At 29.7% G+C, this 23,291-nt stretch overlaps 1 protein-coding gene across 1 annotated transcript in view; it reads right to left on the bottom strand.

Annotated features, from left to right (window-relative positions):
• Positions 1-285: 285 nt before the first annotated feature.
• The window catches only part of LOC113371244, a 65,518-nt gene continuing 42,512 nt past the window's right edge, over positions 286-23,291 (bottom strand). Inside the window, exons 3-7 of the mRNA XM_026611878.1 lie at positions 6,183-6,240; positions 5,630-5,903; positions 3,704-4,088; positions 3,291-3,363; positions 286-598 (exon numbers count right to left, since the gene is read on the bottom strand). Of these exons, the coding sequence (XP_026467663.1) occupies positions 294-598; positions 3,291-3,363; positions 3,704-4,088; positions 5,630-5,903; positions 6,183-6,240 (1,095 nt within the window). The 3' untranslated portion in view covers positions 286-293. The remainder of the gene's footprint in view (positions 599-3,290; positions 3,364-3,703; positions 4,089-5,629; positions 5,904-6,182; positions 6,241-23,291) is intronic.

Genomic DNA, 23,291 nt, shown 5'->3' with positions numbered 1-23,291 from the left:
ATTTTATAAAATATTATAATTTTTATATACATTATTATATAAAAATCTATTGTATTTACATATTAGGTCTATATTTTTGGGGTTTTATTTTTCATATTTTTGTCTAAATTTTTGTTTCAAACTGTAGATTCACTGATCCGGTTTTGGTAAATGAAGACTCTCAAAAAATATTTTTTGTTTATACTAAAAGTAATCAGAGTAACATTTTATTGTAAGTTAGAATATGTATGTACATATAGGTATATTTATAGTTTTATTTCTATATTATTCATCTATACAGGCTTGTTTATTACTTATGGCGATAATTTTAGTGAATTAGTATCCTTAATTTCTGATGTTTCTGCGATGTTGGGTAAGGATACATTTGTTTGGCATCGAACAGTTTCAGGTAAATCTGCTGGATGTCTCTCCTTTTGTACAAATGAACTACCTGGTCCCAATTCAGCGACTGTTGGAGGAAATTTATTTCCATAATTATAAGGAACTGGTAAAGAATATGTCCCGCTTAAGTCAAAAGCTGCTGGTGATGGACTGTCACGTGACTCCGTAGGCGCCACGTAAACATCACCTGTTGTTGGAGATTCAGCCAAGCACATACCTTAAGAACAAATTCGATTTGCTAATTTAATGTTTTCTCAACATTTTAAGATCTTAATTTTCAATATTGCCCATAGGTTCATGGGAATACGAAGCTTCAGCTATACATAGCCCGGTTAATTCAAACCTAAAATCAGGGTGAAGGTTATTATAATTCATAATTGGCTGTAACTTGGCAAAATTGTTGAAGAAGAAGAAGAAGAAGGAGAAGATCAAGAGAATAACTCCCAGGAATAAAGTTAGTTTTATAATTACTGTCTTTATTTTTACCAACCCAAATTCACATATATCATTTTGCAAGTGTTCCGAAACAAACAAAATCACAACATATCCGTGACTTAGGCACACTAGGAAAACCACGTAAAAAAACGAGCTAATCACACTACCTCGTAGATGGCTTTTAAACGTACTCTTCAAAAAGATATATCTTTAAAACAGTGGCTCTGAGCAAAAAAAGTATTGATGCATTTTTTGTAGATAATTTTATATCATACAATATTGTCTCACGTAATTTTGCGATAAAACTGACCATTTAGCAAAAAATCCCAAAGGGTTATTTTTTATTGTGTAATTTTTTTAGCTCGCATCGGATCGATAAGGACTTTTAAAATTCTATTTATAATTATGTTTTAAACAATTTTGCCTAGTTACAGTCCATTATGAATTATAGTAACCTTGAATACGTAAATTGACCGGGCTAACAAGCTATAAAGGATTTTAAAAGGGCTACAACAATATTTTAACCTGCTATGCACTCCAGTTAACGCACTGATATCGAATAAATAAAAAACTATTTGAAGAATATTGCAGTAACAGGTCGATTGTTTATGAGAACTATTCACACTACAATGATGTATGGCATTGTGACTTTATGGCAAATTGCTGGAACTTACCGTACCGTAATGCAATATTCGAGGAATATTAAATGTTTTCAAATAAATTATTATAAACACTGTAACTTATATATTTTTACAAAAAACTAAATAAACAAAATTTAATCAATCGAATTTAAAATGAAGGACGTTGTCTAATATTTATAAGAATTATATAAATTGAATTACAAAGTTAAAATTAATTATTTAAAGTATATATGTGAGCTTTAGAACTTTAGATAGAATTAAAATTAAAATCTGAATTATTTTCGATACACAAAAATTTTTTTTTGAAAAAGAAATTTGATTTTTTCCCCCAAAAGCATTTGTTTTGTCAACACAAGCAGAAAGTGTTTTGAATCATTCAAATCGGATGCTTAGTTCTCTTAAAAACTGGCTGGACCTGCCTTTGCCAAAAACTAATCTCCCTATCAATAGGAATCGAATGCCTTTTAGCCATTCAAATCGGTTGATCTGTGCGCCAAAAAATGTGAACAAAAAATTGTATCCATACATACATACATCCATTTTTTTCCGAGGTATTCCAAAGTGTTCAGAAACTTTCAAAACGTGAAGAAATGCTAAAATTTTCAATTTAGATTTTTGGACGATTACAATAATTTACCCTATGTAAAGTTAAAAGATTCACTTGACTGTCTGTGACATAATTTTCGTTAAATATGAATATCTTGCCTTCTGAACATAAACTTTGTGATAATTTTCCACCAATTAAACAAAACAAAAACTCAAAGAATATTTCTTTGTCTTTTCATAATATGCTTTATCGAGAAACACATGCTTTTAACAATAATAAATATTCATCCAGGAAAAAGTGGCGATCATCATCTTATGTAACCATAGTCACTTCGGCAGCCTGGTTTCTTTAACGCCTAACATTCTTTATATCTCGGGAACAGTTTTTTTTTTACCTTCAACAATGGTATAGAAAAAAAGAAATATATAAATATGCACGTTCCGTAACGGTTATAAACAAAAAATAACTAGTGGGTGCATGGCATCGTACCTTAAGGCAAATTTGCTGGAACTTACCGAAAACTAAATTATTGAAAAAATACTTTTCTAAACTTTGAAAAAATAAGATTCTTGATTAATTATGAAAGTTTTGAAAAAATTTGACTTTTTTGAAAAATTTGGTATATTTTAAATATTTTATTTTTTTGTTTTTTGATTTAATTTGAAAATTTTGAACATTTTTACTTTTTTCATTGGATCTCCGGAGACGCTGGACCTGCCTTTACAAAAATTTAAACAGTTGTTCAATTCGTCAATACAAGTAAAATGTTTTTTTTAATTTTTTAAACCGGACACTACGTTATCTCAAAAACTAAAATATCATTTTTGGCACTTTTTGCTTTCTATTTTCTGCACTCTTTGCTCCGTATCTCCGAAACGGCTAGACTTGCCTTCGCCAAAAACTAATCAGCACGTTAATTATTCAAATCCGTTGATTCGTGTTCGCAAAATCGTCGACGCAAATTTGTATCCGCGCACATACACATACACACACATATACATCAATTTTTTCTAATTTAAGGTATGCCAAAATGTTGAGAAATCTTTGAAACGCAAAAATATAGAAAAATTTTCATTTTCGATTTTTTTGCGATTACTATAACTTACCCTACGGGAAGTTAAAAATGTAATCTTTGATGCTCTCAGAAGAAACATACTAAATCAAAACGAGATGAAATTTGATAAAAATTCAAATAACGCGGAAAATTCAAATGTATATATATATATATATATATATATATATAAATTTATATATACTATTAATTTAAACTTATTTGCTGCTCTTACCTGATCTCACCAAGAGACTGGAATGATGCACTTCAGCTTCTGACATATATCGTTGCCGTTGCGCTATAGTTACCTAAAAATTAAATATAACTTCATTTTAATGAATGTACACATACACATTTGAATTACATTTTACTTGATCGAGTGGAAATTATTTAGAAATAAAGTTATAGACGTCTAACATATGTGCCACCATACATTAAATGATTTACTAGATTAACATAACATATTGACTTTATTATATGGCATTGGATATTATTAGTTACATCAAACAATGATCGATGTATCAATGCATTAAGTATTTATTTTAATTTAACAAGTTTGACATCAATTAAAAGTTTCATTATTCTCGGTAAATATTCATTATATTATTATATCTATTACATCTGTATATCTATAAATCTATAGCTTACCCATAACGTAGGATCCAAAGTACTCGCTTGTGGAGTTAACATTATTTTATTTAAAGTACAATATTTGTGCAATTGATCTTTGTATTCAGAAACATCTTTATGATATGATGAGTTGTCGTTGGGAAATAGTTCGGTTTTTGTTGAATTTGACAAATTTTGATTATTTAAACATAACAAATCTGCTTCATCTCTAACTTGTAGAACTGATGATTCTTCGTCAACCAGTGCAATCTTGTCGTTGCCTTGAAATCTTTCATTATTTAATAATTGTCTATCTGTAGAATGAGTATTATCTCTGAATACAACAGTCCTGATTACTCCTCGAATGTGCTCATCAGGCCAAACCCCTAATAATATACGTTGTGGTCTTCCGCGACCTTTTGGCCTGTTTAATAGAAACAAAAACCTATTAAAATAGTGAAGCAAAAAATAAAAATCAGAGAAGTTATATAAAAACTTAATTTAATTGCTAATAATAATAATAATAAAAAAATAATAATAGGTGCTCATCAGGCCAAACCCCTAATAATATACGTTGTGGTCTTCCGCGAACTTTTGGCCTGTTTAATAGAAACAAAAACCTATTAAAATAGTGAAGGAAAAAATAAAAATCAGAGAAGTTAAAAGTTTCAAGTTACATTCGATGAATTAAAGTAAATTTAATAAAAAGTATATATGTAGAGCAGGGCGAGGCACAAAGGTCCAATTTGACTTTGAGCAAATATAAACTATATTGTGAAAACCATAACAATTATATCACAACAAATAAGACATATCAAACGAACAATTAACTGACTACGTTCAGTAAACTGACTTCTACTTCATCATTGTAGAAATGTGCTTTTTTTATGTCTTCCAAAAATTTGTTATCTAGACCTTTTTATCCTATATCCGGGGTAACTTGTAACGGGCAGATGGCAAAAGGTTTAAAGCCTTATTATAATTTTAAAGGTATTTTATAAAATAATTACATTTTTAACTAATGCTAAAACTACCAACGGAAGAAAATACTTTTATTATGGATTTTCAAAGATTACCGTTTATCTCCCCCATTTCAAAGATTATCGTTTTCAAATCAAGTGTTTAGCTGGCTATACTTCTTTTTTCCTCTACTTTCAAATATTGTTGTTAAACAATGCTTAACTTTACTGATTTTTGGCACATCGGTTGTGGACCTTTTTAATCCCGGACCTTCATATATTAATATCTATTCTGCGATAAATTCTGGGAAATTATAATTGGAAAAATGTTATTCGACAAAATGTCCATTTGATCGATACCAAATTTAGGTTCTGAATTTAAATAAGATAAATAAAAAATAATATAACCTAAAAAATGTTTTATAAATACCAATGAGTATATAATTATACAAATGAGATCTTTCAGAGCACCGTGTTTGAGAAAAATATGCCAAAAAGTGCATTTTCATATTAACATATCAAAAAAGTTTATATTGATTTTGAGTCTCTAGTAACACTTGCGGCCCGTTTACTAACGTTTTTGTATATAAATAAAACTACAAACAAAACTACTTACTACAAATTTATCATAAATAAATAATATTCGCGTAAAACATCCTATTAAACGTAATTGAACATCATCTGTCAAAAGCGTTTGACATTTCACGAAATTGCCACCGTCCATTGTTTTATTTAAATTACGCTTCTATAAAAATTTTCAAATTAAAAATGTAAAGTTTCTACGCGGATTTGAAATAATTTCTCACCTTTTGGACTTTCTCTGGATTGGCACGAATTTTTCAAGACTAAGACTGGCCAAATCGATTCAGCCGTTTTCGAGTTTTATTCGGACATTTGAAAGAGAGCTCCATTTTTATATATAAGATATATATATATATACATATATATATATATATATATATATATATTATAAAATCTTAAATACAAATTGACAACAAATAATTACCTCAAATCATTGCCTCCATCTGCAGATGGTCCTAACATATTATGCACCCGATTCGCGTACAGGACAAATGTTGGATATGGAATATCATACTTTCGTGCAGCTTGGGATAAACTTAGTCCTTGTTTTAGTACACTGAAAATGGCCTCAGCCATTGTTTCAGGACGCCAAGACTTTAATGGACCTCGTTCTCTAAATCTTAAATTATGAAGTAGAGATTGCTGATTGGTATTCCAACATTTTTGCCATAATGATTGTAGTTGATACTGATAACTATCTATAAACATGAAGAGTAAAAATAGATTAATTCAAATTAATGTAACCCTAATATCAGAAAATTAAAACAAGATACATAAGCTGAAATTGTTTCACGACAGAGTATAGTTTCAAAATATAATATAACTAAATTCATTAATATAGCATTGAAAAAAATAAGCTGATTTTTAAGAGTTGAAACGTAAAATTAAATGAACTTCTTGAAGGGGTACTTGTTCACTACTGTGTGCTACTAATTAGTAAACTAGTTTCAAAAATAGTAATAGAATATCGTACATACCAGCTATGGACGAAGTAGATGCACCCAGCCAAGCTTGGGAGCTTTCCAGCAGTTTGGCCTAGAACAAAAAAATACTCTTTATTTTTCAATAATATATAATATTTCTAACTTTTAAGAATGAAGAATTGAATTATAGCATATTTCATATAACATTTCTCATTTTGCGAGAGAGTAACGCGGAAAAAATATGCGGTTCAATAATAATTAAAATTACAATTTAATGGTTTTTGTATGGCAATGCATCAGTGCATTTGGTTTTACAATTTTTTTTTTAAATAATACACTTGAATTGGCATATGTTTAATGGTTTGGAATACAACCATCTTCAGAACTATTTTTGCAACGGATTTTAAATGGGGCCTTGTATAATCTTTCCTTTCGCCTGGAAGTAATTACACAGGTCCAACAAAAAATTCCCTGTATTAAGTAGGTGTGACATATGTTTTTCCATGTATTTGTTCCAATGTACCGCTGAAAACGAGAAAGAATCCGCATAATCCGAAATATTTTTTTTTACATTATACCTATCATCAAAAGAGCGCATACCATCCAAACACTCTAATAAAAGACCTGCTAAAACAAGTACCTATGAGAAGATTAAATAGAAAGTGACCGCAAGAATTAATAAATTAACAATCAATATATTTATGTAAGGAAATTCCCCACTGGGAAAATTTCTAAAAGCACTGTACCCATCAGCAAATAACCTCATTGAACCCAAGGCTCAGATTGGTTATAAAAAATAAAAAAATAAAAAAATAAAAAAACATTATACCTAAATATTTTATTTAACTTGAAATGTATATTTTCTTTTTCTTTAGTTCTCAAAATCCAAAGTGGTACAAATTCGTTAGCAAATTTATCTGAATTCATGTATTTGTAAAGCGGCGGTCACATTGCTCACTAGATGAAAGACAAGAGTCCATAAAAAGTACTTTCGAATCTTCTTGGTTTAAATCGCACCTTCATCAACGTGTAAGATTTTTGTAGCCACAGATATGCAGATAGCAATGATTCAAGTTACTAAGGAAACGTTTTCAATATTGTTGAGTTGAAGTGAACTAAAGAGCCAATAACATACTTTAGTTAAAAAAAAAACTAATATCTGTTCTGATTCTAAAAGTAGAAAATGCAGCCATAAATGAGGTATCTGCCTCACTATTCTATTCTATTGCTTTGCTGAAGTCCAAAAAGTGTTAACAAAAATAATTTTGTTAAATTGAAAATCAGAAAAAAATGAAAAAATAAAGTTCTTTCGCTCAAAAAATCGAAATTTTCCAACTATCGATGCAGCCTTCAAATCATTTCCATCCTAAGGCTCCAATCTTTCAAATACTTTGAAAGATCGGAATATGTACTTTCAAATACTTCTAAAACGTTTGAAAATTTAACTAGAAGAATTATGACTATACCAGAAATAATTTGAAAAAAAAAGAAAAAATAGTGTAGATAAAAAAGATCGACCTCTCACGCACGTTAAAACATCATTTCCACGTGTTTTGCGAAAATGAGCGTCTCCAAGATCTAAAAAGTTTCTTCTAACAAACAAAAAACATAATTTATCGAGAATTGGTCAGAATTATTATTCTAACTGAAAGCGCGTTTCCTTTCCGATGAATAAAATGAATTCAAATTTCCGTATTTTTTCCGTTTTACAAACTTTAAATTACAGTGATCTATTGAAAAAGCTCTAGAAATTGTTGATATATATAAAGAGACACCGGAATCTCCCAAGAAAATTCCCAGTTTTCCATCCGCTTTCGAAGACAAAATAGAAAAATCTCCGTGTTCAGATACCATTATGATTTATATTATTAAAATTACACTAATTGTGAGTACGATTTTGACTGATAGAGCCCCATTATTAGAAATTGCCACAGGCCCCAGATACTATAGTTACGCCACTGACAGGATGCATTACAATGAGGAAAAATATAAGAAGTAATAAAGGTATTAGGCTGTATAATGCTTATACTGTATGAAAAGTATTTCCTATAAAATATATATATAGGATTTGCTTAGAACAGGGTTGTGCTTTAGGCGTTAACAGATATTTTGTCGTTTTTTTTTAATTTTTCTTCGTTTCTTGCTGTTCAATTCCCAATTTTGACAATAGATTCGTGTTCAGCAGTATATAATATATTGAAAAACACACCCATCAAAGGCAACTTTTTTGTGTATATGTGCCATTCTTATCGAAAAAATATTAAAAGAAAAAAAAAACTTATATTGGTGCGTTCGTAATCATAAGTAGTGTTGATATCCATTTCTACCCATTTAGCCCCAAACATGTTTCGAAGTGAAAATTAGAACCACAATTAGAAGTATCTAAAGAGAGATATCTCATGAGAGATAATCTCTTAAATGCATTTACACTCAGCATATTGTCTTAAAAATGTATATTATTTTGATTGGCAATAAATCTATGCAAATAAAAAAAGAAGTATCTAATAAATATTTCAGTAAGAGAAAGGTCAAAACCATTGAGTTGCATTCATATAAAGCTCGGTCGCATAAAATACACCATGACAGCTCATAAAACTTTAAGAATTACTGTGATGATTATTCAAACAATATAAAAAAATAAGAACAAAAACTATGCTATAATAATTTGTAACGCGTCGTTACCACTAATTTGTTGAAACAGTACAGTGTTATAATTTTAAAAATTCTGCTTAGCAGGTTTATTAATTAATTCTCGATAGCAAAAGTTCTTGCAAATTGCATTATTTATTTATTATATCGCATTTTAAAAATGGACAAAACATTGATTGCAATAAAATTTAGAATATAATTTAAATGTAGAGCATGGTACAATAACTTGATGAGCGAAACAGAATTGTACATATTTAGTTTAAAAATTGTCCCGTTGTTGACATGAAATTCTAAGTCAATGTATAACGCGTTCAGACGTTTCCGTTTTCGAAATAAACATGAACGAAAAGCAAAATTAGCATTCGCATATATACAAATATCCTTTTCCAATTTTTATTCCACAGCGGATGTTAAAAACGTAAATTTATTTGTTCCAGAAGAGTTTATAGTTACAACAGTGATGTCAACTCATTGTCAGATGATTAATTGAATCTTAGAAAATACAATGCAGTTCAAAAACAATTGTCTAAATTGTGCATACTTAAGAATTTTGTGCATTATGCATTGTTTCAATGTTAAATGTTTATAAGTAATTTGTTTTGTCATGAATGTCAATGATCTGTATTTGAGCCATTCTTACTTTGTTTAAGACCATTATGCTTTAGTTCATGTATTGATATTTCTGACTTGTTTTGATGCTGGATATGTTGCAACTTCATTGTTGGAGTTAACCGAGTTATATCCATTGTTTAAACTTGAAAATATCGATTAAGATATATTTCCAAGATTAAAAAGCCTTTACCAATTTTACTGCAAAAAGTTAAAATAATATATCATCAGTGATGAAAAAAAAAATACAGACAGACCTTCTCAAGGGCAAGGTTGTTTAGGAGAAGTATCATCCCGAGAATGCAATACCGACAAAATTTCAATACATATTAATTAAAAAAATGTAAACGAAGTTGTAAGTTACTTATATTACATATATACAAAATAAAAATAAAAAATAATAAAAATAGTGCGCGTAAGGTTCACGCGCGATTGAAGTAAAACTCATTTGCTACAAAGTAGCAAATTTAAGTTAAGTAAAAATAAATACTTCATATAACAGTTTTGAATAATGGTTATTAGTAATATAACACTCGTGATGCACACATTTATTAGTGTCAACCATTATACGCATTTATATAATGACAAATTATAAATTATATATTTATAATAGCATTAAAAATATGCATAATATTTAATAACAATAATGTAATTAAAGTCATACTTCGAATATGACATGATCGGTTTGTCATTGTAATTAGCATTTAGAAATAAACCTTCATTAGATAAATGAAATAATTGCTGATTAATAAATTCTATAATATTCGTTCACTCAGTGGATTATGTTAAACAACGCCTCCACAAATATTGTTTTCGCAACTTCACTCATCATGTAATTGCGTCTGAAAGACTTCATGTAATTAAAATTAACATACATTAATTGACTGCTTGTATTTTTTTTACTTTTTTGCTGGTGATATAATCTCATTCTTTGAACAACTGTAATATATGTCTTGCCTAAAAATATTTTCCATTTTGATAACTTCAAAGATTTATAGAAACTACGAATAATATAGAAATAATTTCTAATCAATAAACTTATGTTTAATTCTAGGTAAAAATGTTTAATTTGTTTTATTATTTTCAAGGAACGGAGTAAAATATTCTTCTGATTCAGGCATTTTTCATTAAATCAAGATTAGTACTACGATGTAACTTTTTTTTTTTTTTTTTTTTTAACATTATCCAACAGCAATCAGAACATATTGTTGTTCTATGGCTGTTTGGTTCAATATTAACTCAAGTAGAGTTGCACTTGAGTATAAAAGTTGGCATGGTAGATAACCCTCCAATGAGGATTACTAGACACTTAGAGAAGATCTGCTGGTTGTTTCTTCTTGAGTCTTCTGGGTTGAGAGTCCAACAGCAGCGGTTGTATGATGGAATTTACGTGGTTATGTAGCCGGGCAAAGTGGGATATGCTTCTTTTACTGATCACTTCTTGTACTGTTTCCATATGGAGGTCATTATGCAAGATTTCGTTGGATACATACCAAGGCGCGCTTGTGATAAGTCTTAAAATTTTTGATTGTTGTCTCTGTAAGGCCTTGATTCTGGTTTTGCTGGCGCATCCCCAAAGCTCGACTCCATAGGTCCATATAGGTTTAATGGAAGATTTGTAAATAAGAAGTTTGTTGTACAGCGACAGCTTGGAGTGATGTCCTATTAACCAATACAGTGACCTGACTTTGCTTCGTATCTCTTTTATTTTTTGGTTTATATGTTGTATCCAGTTTAGTTTATGGTCCAAATGAATACCGAGATATTTGATGTTGGAGACCTCTGGTATAGCCTTGTTATTCATGCTGACAGGAGGGCATTTACCCTTTTTCAGCGTGAAGGTTATATGGCACGACTTGCTTTCATTAATTTTTACTCTCCATTTTTTGGACCAAAGTTCAATTGAGTCTAGATGCTCTTGGAGTATCTTGCTGGCTACAATAGGATTAGAGTCGGTAGCCATTATAACAGTGTCGTCAGCAAAAGTTCCTGTAAGGGTGCCGTTGCATGTCGGAATATCATGGGTATAAATGATATACAAAATAGGCCCCAGAGCACTTCCCTGGGGGACCCCGGCTTCAATTTTCCGAAATGTCGATACCTGCCTGCCTACTTTTGTCCGAAAAGTTCTGTCCGATAAATAGGATTTGAAGAATTCATAGTAATCAGGCATAATTTTGTTGATTTTGATTAGGAGACCATGGTGCCAGACTCTGTCGAACGCTTGGCTCACATCGAGAAGAGCTGCGGTGCAGTATTCTCCTTTCTCAAACGATTTGTAGATTTTGTCTACCACACGATGGCACTGCTGGATCGTTGAGTGCATTGGACGAAATCCAAACTGATGTGTAGGAAATATCTCATATTTAGTCGTGATATCCGACAAAATCATTTTTTCAAATAGCTTGGCAATGGTGGACAAGAGACTTATTGGTCTGTATGAATCTGGTAATTCTGGATTTTTGCCTGGTTTTAGAATTAATATAATTTCCGATTGCTTAAGCAATGTAGGCCAGTACTTCAGTCTGTAGATGGCGTTGATAATGTATGTTAGTAAAACGTGTCCTTTTCTTGGCAGCTCTTTCAGCATTTTAGGTGTTATTAGATCGATGCCAGGGGATTTCCTATTTTGCAGCGCCCGGGTGTGAGAAAATACTTGAGCTGGAGTGAATTTTGGAATACGTAATTCTGCGCTACAATCTGTTGGAGTTCTGGCTATTACAACTGTATTATTGTCCATGGAAGGATTTGGCTGGAAAACTGTTTCCAAGTGTTCCGCAAAACAAACTGCCTTTTCAGAATCGGTACGAGCCCAAGTAGGTTCATTGGGAGTATTGATTTTTAGTGGGCTGTTGATTGAGTGCTGTTTGTTATTGGTTTTTACGGCACGCCAGATTGAATTGTCTTTTCTATTGAGATTGGTGATGTATTGGTCAAAACACGAGTTATTGTGTTCAAGCAATTTTCTTCTCAACTTGTTATTCAGATTGTTAAAAACAGTTTTATCCTTTGGATCGTGAGATTTTTGCCAAAGACGTCGAGCTTTGCGTTTTTCGGCAATTAATCGTTTAATTTCAATACTTAATGGTTGATCGTCCTTCGGCTTTGATGGTGGTGTTGAGAGTTTTGCAGCGTCTTGTAGTACATGTATTAGATGATTTAGAGAATCATCAATGTCGTTCGGTGATTTCAAACGAATCTTCAAGTCCAATCTTTCAGAAATATTATTTCTGTAACGTTCCCAATTAGTCCTCGAGTTGTGTAAAAAAGTTTCAGGAAAACTTACTGCGCAGGGGAAAACTTACTGCGCAGGACGATGTAACTTTAAAATGATCATTTATCTATACCGATTTCCTTGTTGGAATCGGTACGCATACAACGTCGATGCCGGCACGCATACAACGACAGATCTCTATTCACATACTCGACGACTAATCACAATCGACCCGTATAGAAATGATATCGAGAGCGAATGACAAATCATTGGCACTCTACTCTTATCTTATCGACTCTTATCTGCCGTAACGCACTTCCGTTGCATTTGTACAGATTTACACCCTAGTCGCGCCTAAAAAAGTTTTACTTCAAAAAAATGATATTTATATACATTTTTAAGGCCTGCATATCATACAAGTTTACTATTCGGTGTTTTATGATATTGAATTTTTTAAGGACCTACTTAATAAGTATATATAAGTGGATATAAGTAGTACTTATATCCAATATGAATTTGAAAATATAATTAATATAAAAAAAAAAGACAAATTTAAACTACTTTCTACGGCCACATGAAAGAGTTATTGTAATTGTGTTTAACTAGTGCTTATACGGTCCTTGATATAATACTTTTGTGATGACTAAAATAAATTCCTATAATTGTTTCATAGTTTTAAACATCTGATATTAGGCTATCATTAGATTTTATAAATTAATTTTGCTGATGAATAAATTTTTATAATTGAATAAACCCTCAAGTGGTTTTATAAATAAATTAAAATGTATACATAGTATAATATCACCATTCAAAATCAAACTCACCAAGCAATGGTGAGTTACTCAATGGTACTTGGTCATTCAGCGGAACGAAAGTATAATAGTTATAATCAAGTTAATTATAGTTTTTGAACAGGATGATAGTTAAATAATCTCCGTTTACTTAAATTTGAAAAATATTGTTAATCAACATAGGTTATATATCTACAACATTTTACAACACTAAATCAATTAACACGTGTTACAGATATACATATACAGATGCTCTCACACCTTTGTAACGATTTTAAAACCCTTGCTTATTGCATTCCTTGCAAATTGCCGAATACAAAAGAAACAAAAAATAACTACTTGTGATACTTATCATTTCTTTTCGAAACTAGTTGGTTTTTGTAGTGAGTAAATTTTCCACACGCTGTTTGGTTTTTTTTCCATTTTTGTATAAGGATAAACCGGAGAACAAAGGCCCACTTTAACTTTGAGTAATTATATTATATTGTAAAATAAGTTTTTTTTTTAAATGCCCTTTTCATGGTCACTTAAAAAAAAAAAAAAAAAAAAAAAAAAAAAAAAAATCATGAAGATCGCACAACATTGGTATGAGACTTTGTCAGTAGAATTCATCATCAGATTTGGAATAACTACTAATTTAATTTATATATTGCGAAATTGTCTTTTTCAACCCGTTTTACATGTTTATTTACTATTTTCTTATTGTGTTCACCTCGCCAAGGTCTAGGCGGTCCCTAACTTAAAACAGTAATTTATTTCATAAAACAATTAATTAGCATAATTAATAATTTAATAAATAATAAATAATTTCATATTTGACATAATGATTTTCTTCCTAGATCACATAACTCATTTGTTAGACACATATGAGATATATGCCCATTACACATAATAGTCGTTAAAAATCTTTTTGGTCAAATCAGTTATATAGATGATTTTTGTGAAAAATGCGCCCATGAAATTTGCGTTTTTGGTTAAAAAAAAAAAAAAAAAAAAAAATCAGATGGTAATAATTCTAACTGTTCGCCCCCTGTATGTTCCGTTTTGCCCGACAATTCTATAATTAGAAATTAACTGGGAATTATGCTGAACATAGTTCAATATTGGTTGTATGATACGTGTTATGTGTTGTGATATAGGTAACCTGGGTTTAGACAGTATAATTACTGAAAGTTAAACCGGACCTTTGTGCTCAGCCCTAAAAATTTTTGAATGATTTTTTTTATGTTGATAGATATCATGGTCCTAAAGAACAGTCTAACATTTTAGGGCTCTACGGGCCTTAAATTTTTTTTGAAAATTCGTAGAAGTTTGAAAGAATATGATAATCAAAATTTGTGCCAAAGTCGTTTTTGTAATGTGACAAGTCAAAATTTGAATTTCACAAATTTAGAATCCATTCGATAAGAAGGCGCCGCAATTAAGTTTAAGAAAAGATTGGCTAAATCATTAGAAATGTCTTTGGAATTAGCAAAAAAGTAAATGAGCAGTCTACAGAACTTCTCTAGTTGTATAGAAAAGGTTACCATTACGTATGTAAATGATATACATATATAATTGTGCCTACAGCAGATGCTTACTATTTTACAAAATAATTTATTAAGTTTCTTAAAAAATGTTTTGACGTTTTTCATGAAAATTGACAAAGTGTTAAAGTTTATGAACTAAAAACAGTCTTACAAAAATTGCTTGATTTTCATAAATTCATTAATATTTGTAATAATAAGCTACAACATTAGAACATACAAACACGTATTAGAACAACATTATAAGTAACAATATTAGAACATACCAACTGGAAATCGTAGGTAATGTTTAAATTTAAACAGCTAAGAATTTTATCTAAATACCAGATGACCCCACAGACGTTGTCCTATACCCATGTCTACAATTTTTTAATATAATTACTTTTCACGCCAAAATGCATATACATTTATAATATGAGCGATGTTAAATGTATAACTGCTTTAAATAAAATGATGAGTCTCAATTCCCACACTACATTCGAAATTGAAGTCTTTTAAACGGTATAACATAACCATAACCATAACTTAATACTGGTACTTCATGTTGGATTAAATTAACTTAATTTTTCATTATTCAAGATATCCAAATTTGCATCTTAGACTTCTCCTAATCGATATCATGAGGGCCGAATTGTATGTATTCATGTTTACTTTCCCATTTGTTGTTATAAAGTGAAAATTTTACGAATTTTAAAAATATAGTAAAAGATGCAAAGAAATTATATATTAAAAAATTTAATATCCGAATCTTGTGTTGGCGCCCCCTAAGGCGTGCGCTCGTATTTTTCGTATTCATTGCATTAAAAGTAGGACCGGCGCTGATCAATACTTAATTTTATATTTCAAGTGAATTAATTTGTCATATCCTGTTCATATGTGTATTATTCAATCTGCTATACATATACTGTATCTTATATTATTTTAATTTCTGACAAATCTCAGCTGCTTTTTGGCAAAAATAATGTAGACATTTAATTGTTCTTATTCATAATAATAAATTTATTAAACATATTCTAATATTGTCTAGGTTCATAAAAATTGAAATTTTTGGCAGATGATAGTTTTCATTTGGTCAAAAGCAACATACATTCCAGTACTTTATAATCACATACATTCTAGAAAATTTCCTTAACAAACTTCAGAAAGATTTATCAAAATCCGAATAATCGTTTAGAAGGAGTATACAGTGAGTGCTTGTAATTTAATATGAACTTTATATCAAAGCATAATTTGATTCTACGTTTTAGTTAAAAAACGTTTGTATGCGAAAAAGAAAAGAAGTGTTTTTAGGGCCCAGAAATTATTCGATTTTTTTTGGCCGTAAGAACCGTCATTGGACTTCAGCGAACATTTTAAAAAAAGAATTGGCCAGATTGGTCCAAGCGTTGTTGAGTTATGAGCTTACCAACACATTTTGAGATTCATTTTTATATATAAGATTTAAAACTCAATTTCGATTGATTGAGTCAATTATTACATTGATCGGGAAGTTTTTGCAACTTGCTTTAAGGCAAAATGCCACTTTCAACTCGTTGTAATTTTAATTAGTAAAATGAGAAATAATATATTTGTCATAAGGAAGCTATATTGCTATGATAAATGAAATTATAACCCATAACCATATTTACATAATTTTTTATATATGCATATAAATATATATAAAAATAAAAATTAAATGTTTTTATTATATAATAATAATGTTAATTCAATGGCCGCTCGGCGTAGGCGCGGCGAAGATTGCAACAGGCGTGGTTTGCTCGCCGAAGAAATAATGCAACGCACGAAGCTACGCCTCTAACAAGACATAAAGCATAAACCGCAAATGAAAGTATTCACTACATATTCGCATTTCGCATTTCCCATTGCGATAAATACGATATATTGACCAGGGCCATTATCCCACATTATTCATGCAAATTCTGATGAGCCTTATTTTGTTTTATTCGCGTCCGCCTATATGAGCGAGACTGGTTAAACTTCAGCAGGTTAGTAAAGGAAGTAATATTACGGGATAATTCTCTATATTCGGTCTGTGTATTGGCAATAGTTATATTGAGTGCAGAAGCACTCAATATTCATAAGTGCTCAATCAGTAAATTGAGCACTAATGAATACTGAACTAGTGGTGCATGGTATCGCGCCTTAAGGTAAGGTGACCATACGTCCCGGTTTGGCCGGGATACTCCTGGATTTCCACCGTGTGTCCCGGGATTTTCTAAAAGTAATATTTGTCCCGAATTTAGATCTTTTGCCCCGGGTTTTTGAAAAGTATAGGTTTAAATTAAATCTTTGCAATTACTTGATAATAAGATTATAACTATCTATCAAATGTCTGAAAATAATATATACAATAAGTATTAAATATGCTTATATGAAACAATGCGTTATGAATGAGGAAATTGACGAATAGAAATTTTCAAAGGCAGAATAAAACAGCCTCCTACAATTGTAATTTTTAACTCTTATTTTCAAATCTACGAAAATTAACAAAAATTGGCACAAGTGCTAATTTTTTCATGCTAATTATGAAGAGAATTGAACAGAATTTTATGGAAAGCTCAAAAGCAATGAAACATATGGATCGAAATATTAAGATATTACATCATAGGTTAAAGAAGAGTAGGTATATATAACATATAATAAGGATAGTAAAATTCTTACTACAAGTTCGTAATTTTGATTTTAGAATTAATTCATCCTTATTTATTTATTGCATCCTTTAGTAGTATTTTTGTTATTTTAAAATTATATATAAATCATTTAGCATGCTCCTCCCTTCAGGTCCTGGATTAGTATCACTAAAAATTGTCGTCCTTAAGGCGAGCTAATGGAACTTCCCGCACCTTAATTTAAAATTCTCAAAAACCTTGAATTTAAAAAAAAAAAGATTTTTGAGAATTTTTAAATGGTTGAAAAAAGTATTTTGAAAACCCATAAAAAAGTGTGAACAAATTTTATACTTATTATTATTACTATAATTTATCCTAGAAAATTTTATACTTATTATTATTACTATAATTTATCCTAAGAATATTTAAAAATCTATCATCAATAGTTTAAATTCCTTTATAAAAAAAATAAATGTTCAGATTTTTGATGAATTCACATTTTCCAATTGTTTATGTCATGCACAATCTAAATTTATTATTTCAAGAAAAAAAAAATTTAAAAAAATTAAAAAATAAATTTATAGATTTTTGATGAATTCATATTTTCGAATTGTTTATGTAATCTATATTCTATCTAGTGAATGCAATACCGGTATACCGGTATAGCGAATTACCGGTAAACCGCCAGATTTTTTGGCGGTATTTCTACCGGTATTTATCCCAAAAATATCGGAATTTTCGGTATTTTTACACAAGCGCTATTTGATACATAATACACTAAAGTTTATATTTCTCGGAACAAATTTATCTTTAAATTCCATAATCGCAAAAACAGCTATATCTTCAAGTGATTCTATAGGATAAACAAATGTCAAATATTATCTCAACTCGTCATTAAACTGAATATTTATTGCTTTACTAAGGGCTACATATCGTGTTACAATAAATAGAATTGGACTTATAGATAATGGTGTTTGTTTCATCTTATGTAAAAATGCAACGGTTTTTTAAGTGATATTTGCGCCAAAATATTTCATATCATACAGTGATTACCCCTGCGTAATCTTTATTTTTTTCTAACTTCATACATAATAATTCTGATAATTACTAAATATTTTTGCTTCTTATTACAATTATAAAATATTATTTTTCGACAACGTTTCGAAGTTTGAAAATACTATAGAAGCATCACATTGTTTTAAATAACAATACTCAACAATTATAGTAACTTATTATTTATCTCGACAAAGTATCAGATCTTAAATTATATATTCGTAAAAAAAATATTTAAAATATTGGAGATCATGCTAATTTAACACATCAGATACAGATAATACAGTTTATTAAAATAATGTAATATGATCTTTCATGAGTTTTTGGTCTTTCTTACTCATAAGTTTGTTTTCGTGAAAAGTACTCAATATGCTAGATAGTGATAATGAATTAATTAAATTGGATATACTTTTGTTAAAGAATTATTTAAAAAATAAACTTATTGTTTTATTTTATTGTTTTTTTTTAATTGAATATAGTTGTAGTTGTATAGACATTTTTTTATATTTGTACTAGTAACTTTCAATTTTGTTTACGTTTGTTTAAGATAATAAAAATACCGGTAATTTACCGGTATTCCGGTTTTAAAATGAAAAATTACCGAAATACCGGTATTGAAATTTTCCATCGGTATTGCATCCCCTAATTCTATCTATATTCATTTCAAGAAAAAAAAAATTTTTAAAAATTAAAAAATAGATCTTTTAAAAAAGGAAGCAAATTTATTAGAGAAGTGTAACAAAACATAATATTCCAAATTCAATTGAATCTCCGGGTTTGGTCGTAGAACCCGGAGTTAAACCACGTTTTTGCCACGAGGCCTCGGTCGACTCAAACAAAAGTTTTAATTTAAAAATAAAGATAAAATATTTTTATCAAAATTATTCAATCAAATTAAATAATGTAAACTCAGCAATATCAAAAGGATATTGAAGAAAAGTTTATTCATGGCTGAAAACTCAATAAACTTCAAGGAACTAGCCACTATTGCACACAGCAAAAATAAGAGTGGAAGCACTTTCTAAATATAGTTATAGCAATTTCGTAATGTGATCCCACTGATTTAAATTATTTTATTATCCTAATCAAAATCATAATTATTATCAAAAATTTACATACCACAGGCTAATGAAAAAATATTTTTCGATCGTCGATTTGTTATTAGAAGGCAATTGTTTATATTTTATCATTTGTTACGATGTTTTTTTTTAACATTTTGTTGCAAAATTTAATTTACTTAGCAATTCATTAAGAGTTTTGGCACTAACAAAAAAGTTTGTAATTCGAATAATCACAAAAATAAAATTTGAAATTAAATAAAATTATCGATTCTTGTTTCATCATTTAAGTAAATAGTTAAATTAGAAATGTTTGACCTATTAATGAACGCGGAGATTTTTGCGAAAAGCCGAAATTTTGTAATTTAGCATTTATGCTTCTCTAAATAATCAATTATGATTACCTGCCCACGAGAGATATAATTACATTATCAAATGAATTCACCCTTCTAACCAGCAATGTACAATATCCTTACTATCGATAGAAAACTAAAAATTAAACCCACAGGCCTTGCCCATTTTTTTATTCATATTAATTGCCAATATAAAAACAATTAAAACTAATGTATCCACACCCATATATCCTCAAAGCAAACCCATATGGGTGATAATTAATTAAATAATTCAGCAATTTCGTCGTACATTAAATTCTCACTCGTGCATGCGGACGTCTGAATCGTGTCTTTAATTTAAAAAATCAACGCGTTGCTACGGAATAAAATAAATACTTCAAGTGTGATGTGAAAAAAGTTCCAATTTTCAGCCATAACCAAAAAATTTAAGATCTTCACTTCACGACTTTTGTATATTTCTTATTGTAAAACTCCTATCACACTAAACAAAAAAGTATGGCTTGCTGTTTTCTAACAGTGAATATCCAGAACAACCAGATTAGGGGGTGTCTATTAATTATGTGCGGTTTTTACAAAAAACAAAATATCACGAAATATCACGAGGAGAAGGGAAGTGTATAACAAGATATCACATGTATTTATTTTTTACCTGATTTTTTTAAAAAAAAAATCCAAACATTTGAACTAAAAATGCACATGATGTTTAGTGGGAGAAGGGGGGTAATTGTGATATCACCACGTATCAGCAATGAAGAGGGGGGGGGTCGAAAAATCCTTAAAAATCGATCACGGAATTAATGGACGCCCCCTTACTGATATGAAAATGTCGTTGTAACATTATGCTTCACTTCATACAAATATTTGATGTTTTCATACAAAAAGAGAAGAAATTCAGTGCCTTTACGACATTTAAAATTTATAGTGACATTCTAAACGGAACAATAACAACCTAAGACAATTTTTCATTATCGTTTAAAACCCAAAAGCTGCAATTTTTATTTTATACTAATAGGGAAGATTGGGCACGATTGTAACACTTTTTTCCATCAGCCATAATTTTGTTAATTTACCAGTTAGAAGGTAACTAACTAACTGTTAGCTGGTAATTACAAGTTATGATTAAAATAATTCAAATACGAAAACTTGCTTTTGACTCTTTAAAAGTAATGCGAATTACAGATAATGTTAATTTAGGGCTCTGATTCAATAAAATAATAATGGTAACATGTTTGGACAAACATACTTCAGGTTTCTCCCTTTGGACCCTATCACAAAATCAGTATATGACGACTGTGACTACCGTTTGTCACTACCCTGGCACAACCGTACCAAGTCTTGCCTACTTTATAAATACTAGTCATTCACATACATTGGTTTTACAAAAATATTTTACATATTCGTTAAGTAAAATTATAAAAAAATAACGAATGCTAATATTTGTTATATATTATTATTTTACGTGTATTTATTATTATTAATTATGCTTTTTATGGTTAAAGTTTATTTTATCTTTATTTACTTGTGCAATTGACCTTCAAACTTCTTTCATGAATTCTATCAATATAAAGTTGAATGCTTTTATGTACTTTCTAAACATATATTTTGTGATATGTTTTCATTTTCTATATAAAAAATCTTTATTTTTAGCAAAAAAAAACTCACACCTTTTTACCATGCTATATAAATTCAAATTATATTATATATCATTATTTTCATCTATTGCAAAAAAATGATGATTTTTGCCACAACTACATAAATCTCACTTTTAACATATATTAATTGTTTTTGATATATTAGATGTAAATTCTATATTTTGTGATCTGAATTTAGGTGTTCTGTACAGAAGCTCATCTCTTCATTATAACAAAAAATTTACACTTTGAAATTTATCCATTACCTATACCACAACACATCTAAATATACAGAGTACGCATTATGGCACATACTTGCTGCGAATTAAATCATAGTAAAATACGATCCTGTAGGAGATACATAAGTTGTAATAAGACTTAATAAAATTTCTTTTAAACTTCTTGGAAAAAGAATTTTTCAGATAGTATGCTCCCCGATCAGGGCGTCATTTGAAGGTCAATCAACGATTGCGATCTACCAACATTATCCAAATCGTAGTAAGGGGTTTTAAAAGGAGTTTAAGCCAATGCTTATGTGGTCTTTCTATTATTATCATATTTCTTATAAATGGGGAAGGGTGGGCACTAGGGTCCAATTTCACTTTAAGTAACTACAACAACAACAAAACTACTTAACAACAAATAACACAAATCAATCGGAGTTCTCGAAATCGTTAACAAAAAATTGTATTCGTACATAGGTACATACATACATACAAACATACATACATACATACAAACACTCACACGCATACATCGATTTTTTTTAATGTATGCCAAAATGTTCAGGAAGTTTTGAAAACGTAAAGATATATAGAAGTTTTCAATTTCTATTTTTTTGCAATTACTATAACTTACCCACACACACATTATTAAAATTAAGAAATTTTTAACAACAATATTTGAAAGTAGAAGGAAAAAGATGTGTAACTAAGCACCGCCTTGATTCTTACGACGTTGCTATCGAGAATAAAACGCCAATTTAAAAATCGGTTCAACGATTTAAAAACCCATAACGAAAGATTTTTTTTTTCGTTGTTATTTGTTTTGATTGTGAGCACTGTTGCTTAGTATGCTTAGTGTGCTTAGTATTCAAGACAAATATAATTTTTAAATATACGTTATTTAATTGTTTTATAAGATGTAATTCAACAGTTTTTTCATATAGCCTCTATAAAAGTTTACACCTGGGTGAAGTAGAAAAGACCAACTAAAGAACTAAACCTCCACTCTGGCAAAGGTTGTAAAAAATAAAAAATATCAGATAAAAACGTAATTTTTGTAATGTAATTATGTAATTATGTAAATGTAATCTCAAGAATCAAGAATGTGAATCTCAATAATCAAGAATCTTAATCACAATCAGCTGTTGTACTGCCTTCTTTGATGACCATTTATAGATGGCAACCCAAACGTTTGGCCTAACTTGTGAGGAATTTTTTATTACAATTTCTGTAATACTGTTTTTTTTATTAAGGAAGCAATGCCCGGTAAGGGCTATTATTATTTGGCAACATGTTGCTCTATCTATGACATTGATGCTTGGCATCAGGTTGTCTTTGGCGGGTACCAAACTTTGAATTTCTGATTAATCTCCTAAAGTTCAAACCTATTATGTAAGGGGCTACAGTATCAGAAAAAAAAAGTATTAATGATGAAGATGAATAAAA

Source organism: Ctenocephalides felis, unplaced genomic scaffold, assembly GCF_003426905.1.
Source record: "Ctenocephalides felis isolate EL2017-DRISC unplaced genomic scaffold, ASM342690v1 CF-g0.4_SCAFFOLD_01492, whole genome shotgun sequence".
Lineage (NCBI taxonomy): Eukaryota > Metazoa > Arthropoda > Insecta > Siphonaptera > Pulicidae > Ctenocephalides > Ctenocephalides felis.
Note: the sequence above shows the minus strand (reverse complement) of the source record. Positions and strands in the feature narration are given on the sequence as shown.